The sequence below is a fragment of the Gymnoscopelus braueri genome, assembly GCF_963280865.1.
Source record: "Gymnoscopelus braueri genome assembly, chromosome: 1".
Taxonomy (NCBI): domain Eukaryota; kingdom Metazoa; phylum Chordata; class Actinopteri; order Myctophiformes; family Myctophidae; genus Gymnoscopelus; species Gymnoscopelus braueri.
Window position 1 is genome coordinate 63251463 of NC_137603.1, and position 12500 is coordinate 63263962.

Genomic DNA, 12500 nt, shown 5'->3' on the forward strand with positions numbered 1-12500 from the left:
CCCCCCACCCACATTTTCCCCCTGTGAAATATGAGGAAATACAGTACTTGATCCCCTTGTTTTATGGTGATTCCATCCTAATACCATCTTGCTATTCACTGTCAAACAAGTCTTTGTTGTTAGTTCCACTCAGAGGGAGCCAGGAGGACCTCGTCAGGATTCCTTCCTGAACGTTGCTGACCTGGGAGGATTTATAAAACTCAGGAGAATGCGTTCCGGGAGGCTCTGTGAATCGTCTCATTCTGATTGACCAGAAGCAGGGATAAAACATATCCCCCAGGCAATAACAGGATGGATTCCCCCCTCATCCTCCCCTCAACACATAGAACCCTATATGTTGTAAATGGTTTATAGAATCATTAAAATAAATGGTTCTTTCCAGAACCTTGGTCTGAAAGGTTCTTTCTTCAAAAGTGGTTCTTCTATGGAGGAGGAGGAGGAGGAGGAGGTCAGTATTAACATTTGAAGAAAAGGCAGACGATGCAGCTGAACAGAAGCCACAGTGAGTGAGATACACAAGCTGAGCCGCTGATGTCTCCACCTGTTCCTGGTCCTAGAGAGAGAGAGAGAGAGAGAGAGAGAGAGAGAGAGAGAGAGAGAGAGAGAGAGAGAGAGAGAGAGAGAGAGAGAGAGAGAGAGAGAGGGAGGGGGAGGGGGAGAGAGGGGGAGAGGAGGGGGTGAAGGAGAGAGAGTGGAGAGAGAGAATAGGGGAGAAAGAGAGAGAGGTGGGAGATAAATTGAGATAAGCAGAGTGTTATGGTGAGTGAGGAATTGGTCACAAACACAGAAGAACAGTTGAACTCAAAGTGTTTAATGACCAACAAAAGTCTAGGCAAAAAAAATCCAAATACATAATCCGGAGAAACACTGCAAAATACAGAAGGCTTAAAGCCACACAAGTACCTAGATCAGACCAGATCAGAACAGAACATCTAACAGGGTGGGAGGAGGGAGACTGGGGCATTACACCAGGGAACAGGACAGAACTGGCAGGGACAGTGCAGAACAGAACAGAACAAACAGGACAAGAGCACTGACTCGTAGAGGGCAGGGCAAAAACACTGGACTAGCTCAACTTGGTAGGGCAAAAACAGGACGATAGTGCAGTACTGGCACAGGGCAGGACAAAGTAGGGTGGAAAAGGACTGGGAAAACTGAACATGACAAAAAAGGGGCAGAGGAGTAAACTGTGACACACGGAGAGAGAGGGGGGGGGGGGGTAAGTAATCAGGCTTTAAGTAAATAAAGTGTTTAGTAAATAAAACTGTTTTGTATGACTGTGTGATTTAATTCTCGTTGTGAAAATTTCCCAGTCTTCCGAATCTCTTCCACAAGCTCCTGCAAAGCTTCAGTTCATGAGGTGTCTGTGACATCTGGTGGCCATTAAGAGGTACTGACTGTGCTTTGCTGTAACAATATTGCTGGGAGTGTTCAGTAATATGATCTGTTAATGACTCAGAAACCTTGGAATTCCATATTATTGTTATGTTATTTCATAAATCAATGTTATACTTCAGCGTATGAAGCAGAGAAGTAAAATATGTTTTCACTATTTCTTGTTAGTTTTTGTTTTAATTCCTGCCTACATTTTAAGCCATTTAAAATGTACAGTTAAAGAATAATGCACATTTTTGACATGGCTGTCTGACATTAGACAACATTTGGGTGGACTAGGAATATAATTTCTGCATTTATTTTAGCATGTACTGTAGTTATCAAATCATATTTTCAATGCATTCCACATGTCTATAAGTCTGTTGCCACATTCGTAAATGTTCAGTTGGCCATTCAGTGGTCAACCAGCACCATTCTGGATGCCCAGTATGTTAGTAGAGTAACTTACTATAGAGACTGGCATTCTGGATGCCCAGTCTGTTAGTAGAGTAACGTACTATAGAGCCTGGCATTCTGGATGTCCAGTAACGTACTATAGAGACTGGCATTTTGGATGTCCAGTCTGTTAGTAGAGTAACTTACTATAGAGACTGGTATTCTGGATGTCCAGTCTGTTAGTAGAGTAACTTACTATAGAGGAAGAGACTGGCATTCTGGATGCCCAGTCTGTTAGTGGCCACGCATGTGTAGTTCCCATAATCCTCCTGGGTGACATTGGCGATGGTCAGGATGGAGGAGGTACCGAGGGTCTGGATGTTGATGGCCTGACTGTTGGATATTCTGGACAGAGAGAGAGAGAGAGAGAGAGAGAGAGAGAGAGAGAGAGAGAGAGAGAGAGAGAGAGAGAGAGAGAGAGAGAGAGAGAGAGAGAGAGAGAGAGAGAGAGAGAGAGAGAGAGCAAGGAGGGGGGGAAACAGTAAAGAAAAACATGATCTGGATGTGAAGAAGGGCAGGTAGAGTTTATGCTGAGACACAATATACTGGCATACACTAGCCTGAGACCGAGAACTAGCATAAAAAGGAAAATGGCATAACTTTGGCCAACAGGAGGACAGGGAGTTGGCAGAGAGATAAAGTGGCAAGGCCCCTCCCTCTGGGACATGTTGAGGATGAGTACAGCAGAACAGAAAGAGTGTATATGTACGTGCAGAGGAAGAGAGAGAGAGAGTACGTGCATGCGGTGGAAGAGAGAGTGTGTACTGTACGTATGTATGTGCGTTCATGTTTTCGTTAGGGAGGATAACTGTTCCAGTTTGCCGTCAGTATCCCAGCTATGATAAGGCCAGGAGCAGATCTATTCTGTGTCTCTTCATGGGAAGTGAGTGTACTATTAACCCATTAAGACCGGGAACGTATCTGTGTCATTTTAGATTTCTTTGGCTATTTTTGAAAAATTGTGAAAATGTGTGCAAATCTTTGAGTATATATATATTTAAAGCGAACATTTGTAACTCAAATATTTGCTTCTGGAGGTCCCTGGAACAAAATATGTTGAGATAGGGGGTCCGCGGCCAAATACATATAAGTGTGGGGGTCCTTGACATGAAAAAGTTTGAGAATCACTGACAGCAACATAGGTTTTTTTCAAAAAACTGTTAGGATTTAGAAGACATTTTGTAGAATCGGTCTCGGGTCTTAATGTGTTAAACAGGACTATCAGCCCATAGAGCCGGCTGACAGACCCAGATACCAATGGGACCCTATACATACAGGCCTCTGAGACTATTTTTTTACTAGGCATTGCAGAGGAATACAAAGCTGGGTGCCCCGTACAGGTCAGCAGAGATACAGCTCCCTTGTTTTTTAGTAAAGTTTGGAGCTGGAGTCTCATGTGTGCCAAGAACAGACCCAGAGCGTCCGCTCGCCTCACATCCTCAATCAGCAAGCTGGATCTCTGCTGCCGACGTGGAATATTTGTGCTTTTTCCAATACGATTTGTTTTGAGGTCACTTCCTTGAAACTTCTTGCTACTTATTTTAACTTTTTGCTTTATGACTTCTTGGCACACATAGATACAAAACTTTACCAAGCAGCCACTTCTCGAATCTAATAGTTCTGCCTACAGTACAGCTTGTGGCTGTATTAGATTATGGGGATATATTTAGACACGAATGCCCCAGAATCACATCTTCATACATTAGATACACTAAATAAATAAATGGTAAATAGTGCATTTATATAGCGCTTTTATCCAAAGCGCTTTACATGTGCATTACATTCACCGGAAACCATGCAATGCACCAACCTGCTCATCGGGAGCAATTAGGGGTTCAGTGTCTTGCTCAAGGACACTTTGACACTAATTCAGGGGGAGCCCCCCAGCCCGGGATCGAACTGGGAACCTTGCGGTTTCCAGTTCACTCTAGCCGGCCACTCTACCCCTGAGCCACTGCCGCCCCATACACAAGCCATGCTGAAAAAAAAAAACATATTTCTCTGGCTTGTTCTGCCTTTATTGATAGTATAGTAGATTGACAGGAAATGGGGAGTGACACGCAGCAACGGTCGTCGGGATCGGGATTTGAACCCACGACACGCCGTCAGGCTGCATTGGAGCCTAAAGGTGCCCGGACGTGACCGGGCCGCAAAGCCAGCGATCCGGGCCATGAATTGTCAGGTTTATGAAGTCATATCATGTTACCACTGTGAGAACTGAATTAGTGTTACTACAAAAACATTTGAAGTTTGATTGCCTCATTGGATCCCTCAAGGCGGGAGGAGCATCAGACAGATTTGATTGTGTGGGAGTTGGAAGAGGGGGGACTGAAGTAGATCGTAGCACAACAGAGTGACTGACATCCCTGTTTATGACTCATGTTTGATGCAGCGGTTTAAATCTGGGATCTTTTTTCTCTAATCTAGCTAATTGTCTCCGCCAGTATGGTGGAGAGTATGTTTTACCCTCCGTCCATCCGTGTGTGTGTCCGTCTGAGAACACCTAACATTGGTCAAGCTTCACGTGACATCACAATATGTAATATAAATAGGTAAGACAGGATTAATCAGGAACAGTACTGGCGGAGACCTGTGCTCCGAGGAGCACATTTCCTAATTTGACACTGTGTTATGTTAATTCTTCATTATTAATTACTTACGATGCATACGTCGGTTTAGGTTCTATTAAATAAGTATTTTTAAATAATTTTAACATTATTTTTAATATTCTAAAATGGACTTGGGTGGGGGGGGGGGTCCAATCTGAAGCTAGGGGGAGACTAATCCCCCCCGCCCCCCCAGGATCTCCGCGCCTGGTAAGATGATGAATGGAATCACAAACAGAGCATGCTGAGTCTCCACACCTGGGAGAGTGATTGAAAACGGTCGGCAGCTGTGACAACGTGACAGTGATCAAACACGCATGCCGTCTGACGACAACGACCATCACGCCTGTCTGTCATGTTAGCTGACAACTCACTTTGTGTTGTTTTTTGTGTCTGTTCCTGCGGGAAACAAAGCACTGAGCAGAGCCGGTATACGCTCAGAAAGCACATTTAAACCTCTGTCGATAAATACTTTATTAACCTACAGTATGTAATGTATAGTTGGTCAAGATTTGTCATTGTGTTATGATCAAAATGCAGATCTGAAAGCGTAAAATGTATTACATTTGAACACTCGGAGTTGGATTAAATTTCACAGTGTATTAAAGTCAATGTAAGTGGTATTTTAAGTTTTGTTGTTTGTTGTTAAAAAGTTAAAGCTCTTATTTTCTGATAGTAATCATTGTTATACAGTGTTTATTCAATAACATGGGTCTTCCTGACTCTCCAGCTCTTTAATCAACAGAAAATAAATGAGCCTTGTAAGGTATACTTCTTCATTGGAGACAAAATATCCACAACACTAAACCATAGATTTGAGATGTGTCTGTGTGTGTGTGTGTGTGTGTGTGTGTGTGTGTGTGTGTGTGTGTGTGTGTGTGTGTGTGTGTGTGTGTGTGTGTGTGTGTGTGTGTGTGTGTGTGTGTGTGTGTGTGTGTGTGTGTGTGATAGGCCTATTATATTATGGATCATATCCATGATAACACCAGTTCTTCTTCCACACATCCTGCTCTATCTTCCTGTCACATAACCTTTACTGCTACTACACCGGATCCAAATTGAATAACAAATCAGTTGTTTTTGGGCGGTGAAACCGCCCCTATATGTGAGGTTTGGATATTTGCACCCCCCAATCCTGCGCTGTGATTGGCCACCAGTGTACCCCCCTAACCCTGCACCGACTGTGATTGGCTAGTGAAACATGACACATGTGCATAGCCCTATAAATAGGACTATGCACTTAAAAAAAACACATTTATGTTTTTTTTTAAGTGAATCAGTATTCAGTATTGTGATTAGCTAGCAAGACACCGCCCACTTCACACTGGGTGTGATTTTTTTGTCATCAGCAGCAGTTCCATCAAAAGCTTTACTTTCCCTTTAAAGGAGAGATCCAGTCATATTAGGTGTTTGCTTTGGTGTCGCTAATCACTCACCAACATACCGGGGGCAGTTGACTTTTTTCATAGAAACCCCTGTTGTCCATTGTGGAGACCCCTTCCACTGGCATAATGGAGTACTGCGTAACAATGAAAATTGCCTATTTTAGCAGCTCCAAAGTTCGTTTTTTTTCCACTAATCCTCACTAATCCTGACACTCAAACATGCAATGAATGTCCTTTATGGGCTGCCGTTCATGCAGAACGACATGGAGCTGGTTGCTTGTTTCTCTCACAGAATCTGGCAACACCGAGGACTAGCTTCCCCAAGAGGACGTTTTAGTATTGCAGCTGAAAAGGCTTGGAATGACAGACAGACAGATTATGAAAACAAATATCTGGGTGGTTGTTTAGGCTTAAACCTGTATAAAACGTATTAAGGGACAATATTTATATAAAATAAATATTTTTTAATTCATGGTGTAGTCCCTTTAAATTAACGATCTTTGGAGAGCCGCAGAGTATCTTTGTAGACACGGAAGTAAACAAAAGCAAACAAAAAGTGTCTGGGGGGAGGGGGAGGGTCTGCTCTATCCACCGGAGATTATTATTTATTTTTTTACCGCGATCGGCCATTTCCGTTGAATATGGCTCGTTTTCACCAAAAAAAGGAGAAATCCGTATGAAGAAAAACGTATGTTTACGTCCTTGGCAGGCAAGTGTTTTATTTAAAAGGACGTTGGCGGGCAATGTGTTAAAGTGGGACATACTGAATCATACACATATTTACATTTGACTATAATTCCCATAATGGAAATTTACATTCACTTTCCACTCTCATTAAATGAGAGTGGAAAGTGATATTGTCACTTTTGGGCAGAAAACTTTTATCTCCTGAACTTTATTTATTTTAATTATAAATTAACACATTGAGTGCCAAAAACGGTCCGGACCGTTTTTCATAATCCAAACGAGGAGTGCCGAAAACAGTCCAGACCGGTTTTTGACCCAATTTTATTTTTATACGTGGGGCCCACGTGGGGCGCCCTAATGAAACTTTGGGATCATCCAAGGAGTCTCTGAGAAGGAGAGGCCGGATGTGGATCCATGTCAAAAATCCTTCCGGTCGGCCTCTCCAATGTATAACTCCGTGACTAAAAGCTTAATATCTCCATTTCTTTTTAACGTGGTGGAAGCGGCGCGGGGGTTCGGCACGAGACGGGGCTTTTCGAGACAGGGTTTTTTTCGCGAGGAGGAGGAGGCGGGGCTTTGATACGAGGCGGCGTGAGGAGGAGGAGGCGCTAGGCAGGGCTTTCATACAAGGCGGCGCGAGGAGGAGTAGGAGGAGGCGCGAGGCGGGGCTTTAATGCGACGCGGACCGCACGTGATAATAGTTATTGTCCATGACGGAGGCGCGCCGACTCAGCAGACCTTGACGCGCCCGAGCGCCTCCAGGCGCGAGTGCCCGCGCCGACCGGCCGAAGGTCTGCTAGTCGAATCAGCGCCGTCCGAGTTGTAACCCGATAGGGGGATAATAGATCTTTTTATGGGTTACAATCCACGACGACACACATGTGTGCATGCGTGTGGCTTCATTGCCCTCTAGCGTTGGTTCTACAGAATTGCCTGGGTGGGTGGTAAAAACAAGCGCTCCTTTTTCAATCTCCCTGGAATGCCAATTTCCCTGTAACATATATATATATATATATATATATATATATATATATATATATATATATATATATATATATATATATATATATATATATATATATATATATATATATTCGTTTTTAAATTTGTATCCCACAATTTTGTAACCCATTTTTTTACACCCAGTGACAATTGTCTATGTAATCCTGGGCACTACCTTCCCTCTGCCAAGGGAGGCCAGGGCAGAGCTCATGCCTCCTTCAATGCATGAGAGCCAACTGACCTTCTTATCACCTGACAGGGGGGAGTTTCCCTGGTCGGACGTAGCGCGTGGAAGGAACACGTTATTCCAACCAGTTCCTTTCCCCTCCATCAGGCGCCCCGGCTGGCCAGGGGGAGGCAGTATAATGACCAGGATTACTGCATGTTTTTGTGAGGGTACCTACCCTAGGAGACACGGGGAGAACATGCAAACTCCACACAGAAAAACCCTATCGCCAACCCCACCTAGGGTATGGGCACTGATGATGCGGAGGAGAGAACACGCCCACAGCGTCCCCCTGCGGGAATCGAACCCAGGACCTTCTAGCTTTGAGGCAACAGCGCTCAAATGCAGAGTATTGAGTGTTACTGTCGCTGTGTTTCTCTGGGAAGTCGATATTTTAATGTCATGGAAAAAACGTAGAAATGTCCTGAACTCTTTGTCAGCATCACAGTTCCTGGGGTAGCTAAACCCATGTGTAAGACAAAATAAATGTAATTGCAGTATAGAGGTGTGGGGGGGGGGGAGCGGACTTCGCAACGCTCGGCACGTCTCGCCCCGATGGCTCGCTAACATGCGGTGCCTCTCGCGGCAAACGGCTAACACTGTGAAAGAGAAAGTTGTGCATGACAGAAACATTAACTGAAGTGACAGCTGTGCACGTTGTACATGTTGTGGTGTGTTTGACCCCGCTGTCACTCACAGCTTCCCCAAGGGAGGTGTGTGTTGTTGGTCCCCCGAAATGTACTGTAAGGCATGTAACATGGCCGTGTGTGCGAGCGTGCGTGCGTGCGTGCGCGTGCGTGTGATGTTGTACCTCTTGTCGTCTCTGTACCATTCAAACTCTGGCGTTGGCACAGCGGTGGCATCACATTGCAGAATGCCCATGCGACCCACCTGGCTCTCTGTGCTCTGAGTTTTCTGTATGGTGGGAGGATCTAAACACAGTCACAGGAGAGGAACCTGTATTAGTCATTTATAATAAAAATGAATGAATGAATGAATTAAATCAGTGTCCTTCAACGGTTCATATAATGACTGCGTAGCAACAAAGGCGTGGCAACTCTCTCCCCACACTGTCAATTGATCAATGTGTTGATCAAAGGCTATTTTCTCTCTAAACGGCCAGTCCGGTGCGTCACAGGGGCAGGGACAACAGATGCAGAAGAGATCAACGCTGGAGCAACACGGACATGTTAAGCCTTTTATTATTTAGGTGTATTTTAAGTATTATTTAAGTATACTGACGTTTCGGTCTTTCAACCTTGACTCTGAGGAAGGTTGAAAGACCGAAACGTCAGTCACTCTGTATACTTGCACCTAAATAATAAACCACTTAAAATGTCCGTTTTGCTCCAGCGTTGATCTCTTCTGCTATGTTCTTGTTGTCTTTGTGAATAAATACGGCTGATGGGTATGAAGATAAACATGAGTACTATGTGCTTGTATTATCTGGTAATCTATATATTGCATATACCTACAGTATAGGAGAGAACGTGCTGTCTGTTTCTCCTTTGCTCTTTTCAGAAGGAGAACAAAGAGTGACATCTACTGTCATTTTTCATGCTAATGTGTGATTAACACTGTAATAATAGCGTAGGGAGTGATTAAATGGATTATTCATTATAAATATACGCTGGTGAAGTCATCAAATTTAATGGATGTGACAAAAGATTGATTTAACGAGGAGGCCATGGGGCCTGCATGGTGGAGACAGAGCAGGAGCTAGTGAGAGGAGAGACGTCCCAATGGACAATTATATAACAGTTTTGTGACAGTACGATATGTCAAACTATGGATAGTTACTGATTCCATATACAACAGAGGCCCATAGACTATGACATGCTTAAATATAAAAAGGTGCTTTGCTATTTTAAGCTTGCATTAATTCCTGGCTAAATGTGCATCATGGGAACATGTCAGTGGTGAAAAGTAACTAAGTACATTTACTCAAGTACTGTACCATTGTATTAAGTACATTTGGATATTTGAATTCCGGACTTTTACTTGTAACAGAGTACTTCGACATTGCAGTATTGATACTTTTACTCAAGTAAAACATTTGAGTGCTTTTTCCACCACTGGAACATGTCATGTCATGGCTGCCAGGTGGAAACCTTGTATGTCCACAACCTTTAGTTTTCAGGAAATGATAAAAAAAAAAAGAACCTGTGTTCCAATGGATCCAATGTACTTCTTAATTCTTTGTTATTGGTTCAATAATTGATATTAATATAAAACCCACAGACAGACATATGCCTATAATTACATGCCCAATGTTGGGCATGTATTTAAAGGGATAGTTCACCCCCAAAATGACTCTTTTTTTAATCACCCCATGGAGACTCATGGATATTCTTTAGTTTTTGTCGCATTCCTAAGCCAATAATTTGATGACCGGCAGCAGTTCCGGTAGGAGACACAAAGAGTCTTCTTCGTGTCTACTACTGGAACCGCTGCCTACCGGTCCGCTGGTCATAACATTATTGGCTTGAAAATGCAACAAAAACAAAAGAATATCCATGAATTCAAGTCTCCATGGGGTGACTAATCGATAGATTTTTTTTTGTTTTTTTGGGGTGAACTATCCCTTTAAAGATGGGGTGCCGTGATTTTCAGTGATTCCCCCATCAGGTTTTATGGTTATACTAGGAGGAAGATGTTTTTCAAAAAAGTGTACAGAAATTGTTAAAATTATGTTTTTATGTGGACACGCCTCCAGTTCATTAAGTATACCTGGTTCTCACCTTAGCACCTCCTCCACCACCTTAGCACCACCCACCTGTCCTAGTCCCTCCTCCTCCTCATGCCCACACCTGTTCTGTTATGATAATGAGGGGGAGGGTATGTTTTTACTATGTCACTAAAGCGCTGTTTCTCTATTGGCGCGTTTGACCCTCAAGCTTTCAGCCTCCAGGTAGAAACTCAAAATAGTCAGAGAAGACATAAAACACCATAAAAACACCACCAGGGGGGTTAATGAAGTTCTATCAACCTCATAGACACATGTAAAACAGAAAAAGTGCAAAACCATGGCACCACCTCTTTAAGCAAAATGTATCAAAATGTCTCTAAATATGCAAACAAACTAAAAGATGAAATAAGTTTTCTGTTATCCATCCCTCCATCCATCCAACCATCCATCCATGTGTTTGTGTCTTCTCTTACAGTTAACGACCACGTTGACATATTTGACGTCGGGCGTGGCCACATCGTTGCTGGCCTTGCACTGGTAGCGTCCCGCCTGGTTCCTCATGATACCTGTGATGTCCAGGTACTCCTCTCCATCCAATGGCTCCGCTGCACAAAGAGGGACACATCCAACCAGAGAGGAGGAGAGGTGAGAACAGAGCAGGGGTTATTATAGTTCACTAAGAAAGTGGTTCTCAACCTTTTCAGGACGTGATACCCCCAAAAGAATCACCCCACCCTGACAGGCTCTTGGAGTTGTAGGAGTTTAGGCATTCAATTTAGTTTGACTCGGTTCCACAGATAAATAAAGCGAAAATAGCCGATGTACAAGCTCACAACGCCTCGCAACGTGAGGCGTTGTGAGCTTGTAGATCGGCTATTTTCAAAATGTTTGCCTCTTTCTTATATTATTTGACAATGTTTGACCAGTTTTTATAGTATAGTTTGTTGATTACTTTTGATGCGGTAATTGTCTTTTTCTTTTCTTTCTTCTTTTTGTTTCTGAGGAATTAAAAAGGTCTCAGTCCTCAAGTTGTCACTTCTATGTCATCTGGGGACCCCCCCCCAAAAAACAATCTTGTCGGGTCTCCTCCCCTTCCAACGGCCCGCTGCACAAAGGGGGAGACATCGAACCAGAGAGGAGAGATGAGAACAGAGAGAGAGTGGAAGGTGAGAGGGAGAACACAGAGACAACGAGAGAGATGAAGGGATGAGGGACAAAATAATAAAAAAAACTATTGGTGTAAAAACTTTAACTACCCAAGCATCCACATGAAGTTCATCAACTGTGTTCATGAACTCTCTCCACTCGTTTCTTCATTCTAGCTTATTTCTCTCACTCAGCGCTCTCTCAATGTCCTGTTCAGCTGTTTCCTCTTTTGTGTGTGTGTGTGTGTGTGTGTGTGTGTGTGTGTGTGTGCGTGTGCGTGTGCGTTTGCGTGTGTGTGTGTGCGTGTGTGTGTGTGCGTGTGCAGCAGTCCCAACTCAACTTCCCCTTTCTCTCTTTTTATTCCGAATCTCACCTTCTCTCTCACTGTAGTTTTTGCATTTGTCACTTCCTCTTCTAATTACGTTTTCCTGGGTAGCAACTTCCCATTCTGTGGGTTTCTATCACAGTGCTGACTGTCTATTCTCCATGTTGTCTGGGTGTGAAGGCTAAGAAAAGCCAATTCTGTCGACAGTGGGATGAGCATTACTCACTGTGTTTCCTGCCCACCTGTTCCCAGACACTCAATGCAGTTACAAATCCACACATCCCCCACTCTTTCTGCAAATGATTTGTATCGAGCATAAAACCCCACAAGGCACATTTGTTGTTTAAAAAGAGAGAAAGAAACAAAGACTTGACTTGTGGTGCCAATTAGCATCAAAAGATTTTTTTAAACTTCCAATTAATACTCCATTACATCTCAATGTAATGAGGCAAATATTGTCCACTTTACTCAACACTACATTTATTTGATATTTTTAGATGCTACAGTATAGTTACTTTGCAGATTAAGATGATTACAAAACATAAATACATTAAGCAATTACTCGCGCTTGCGCACACACCCACGCGCACGCATGCACGCACAC

The 12500-nt window shown here is 43.4% G+C and overlaps 1 protein-coding gene across 1 annotated transcript in view; it reads right to left on the reverse strand.

Moving 5' to 3' along the window:
* Nucleotides 1-432: 432 nt before the first annotated feature.
* Nucleotides 433-12500, reverse strand: part of LOC308093094 (limbic system-associated membrane protein-like) — a gene marked incomplete at its 5' end in the record, with an annotated part of 155329 nt that continues 143261 nt past the window's right edge. The window contains 4 exons of the mRNA XM_080439306.1: nt 433-553; nt 2027-2175; nt 8548-8668; nt 10899-11030. Of these exons, the coding sequence (XP_080295432.1) occupies nt 456-553; nt 2027-2175; nt 8548-8668; nt 10899-11030 (500 nt within the window). The 3' untranslated portion in view covers nt 433-455. The remainder of the gene's footprint in view (nt 554-2026; nt 2176-8547; nt 8669-10898; nt 11031-12500) is intronic.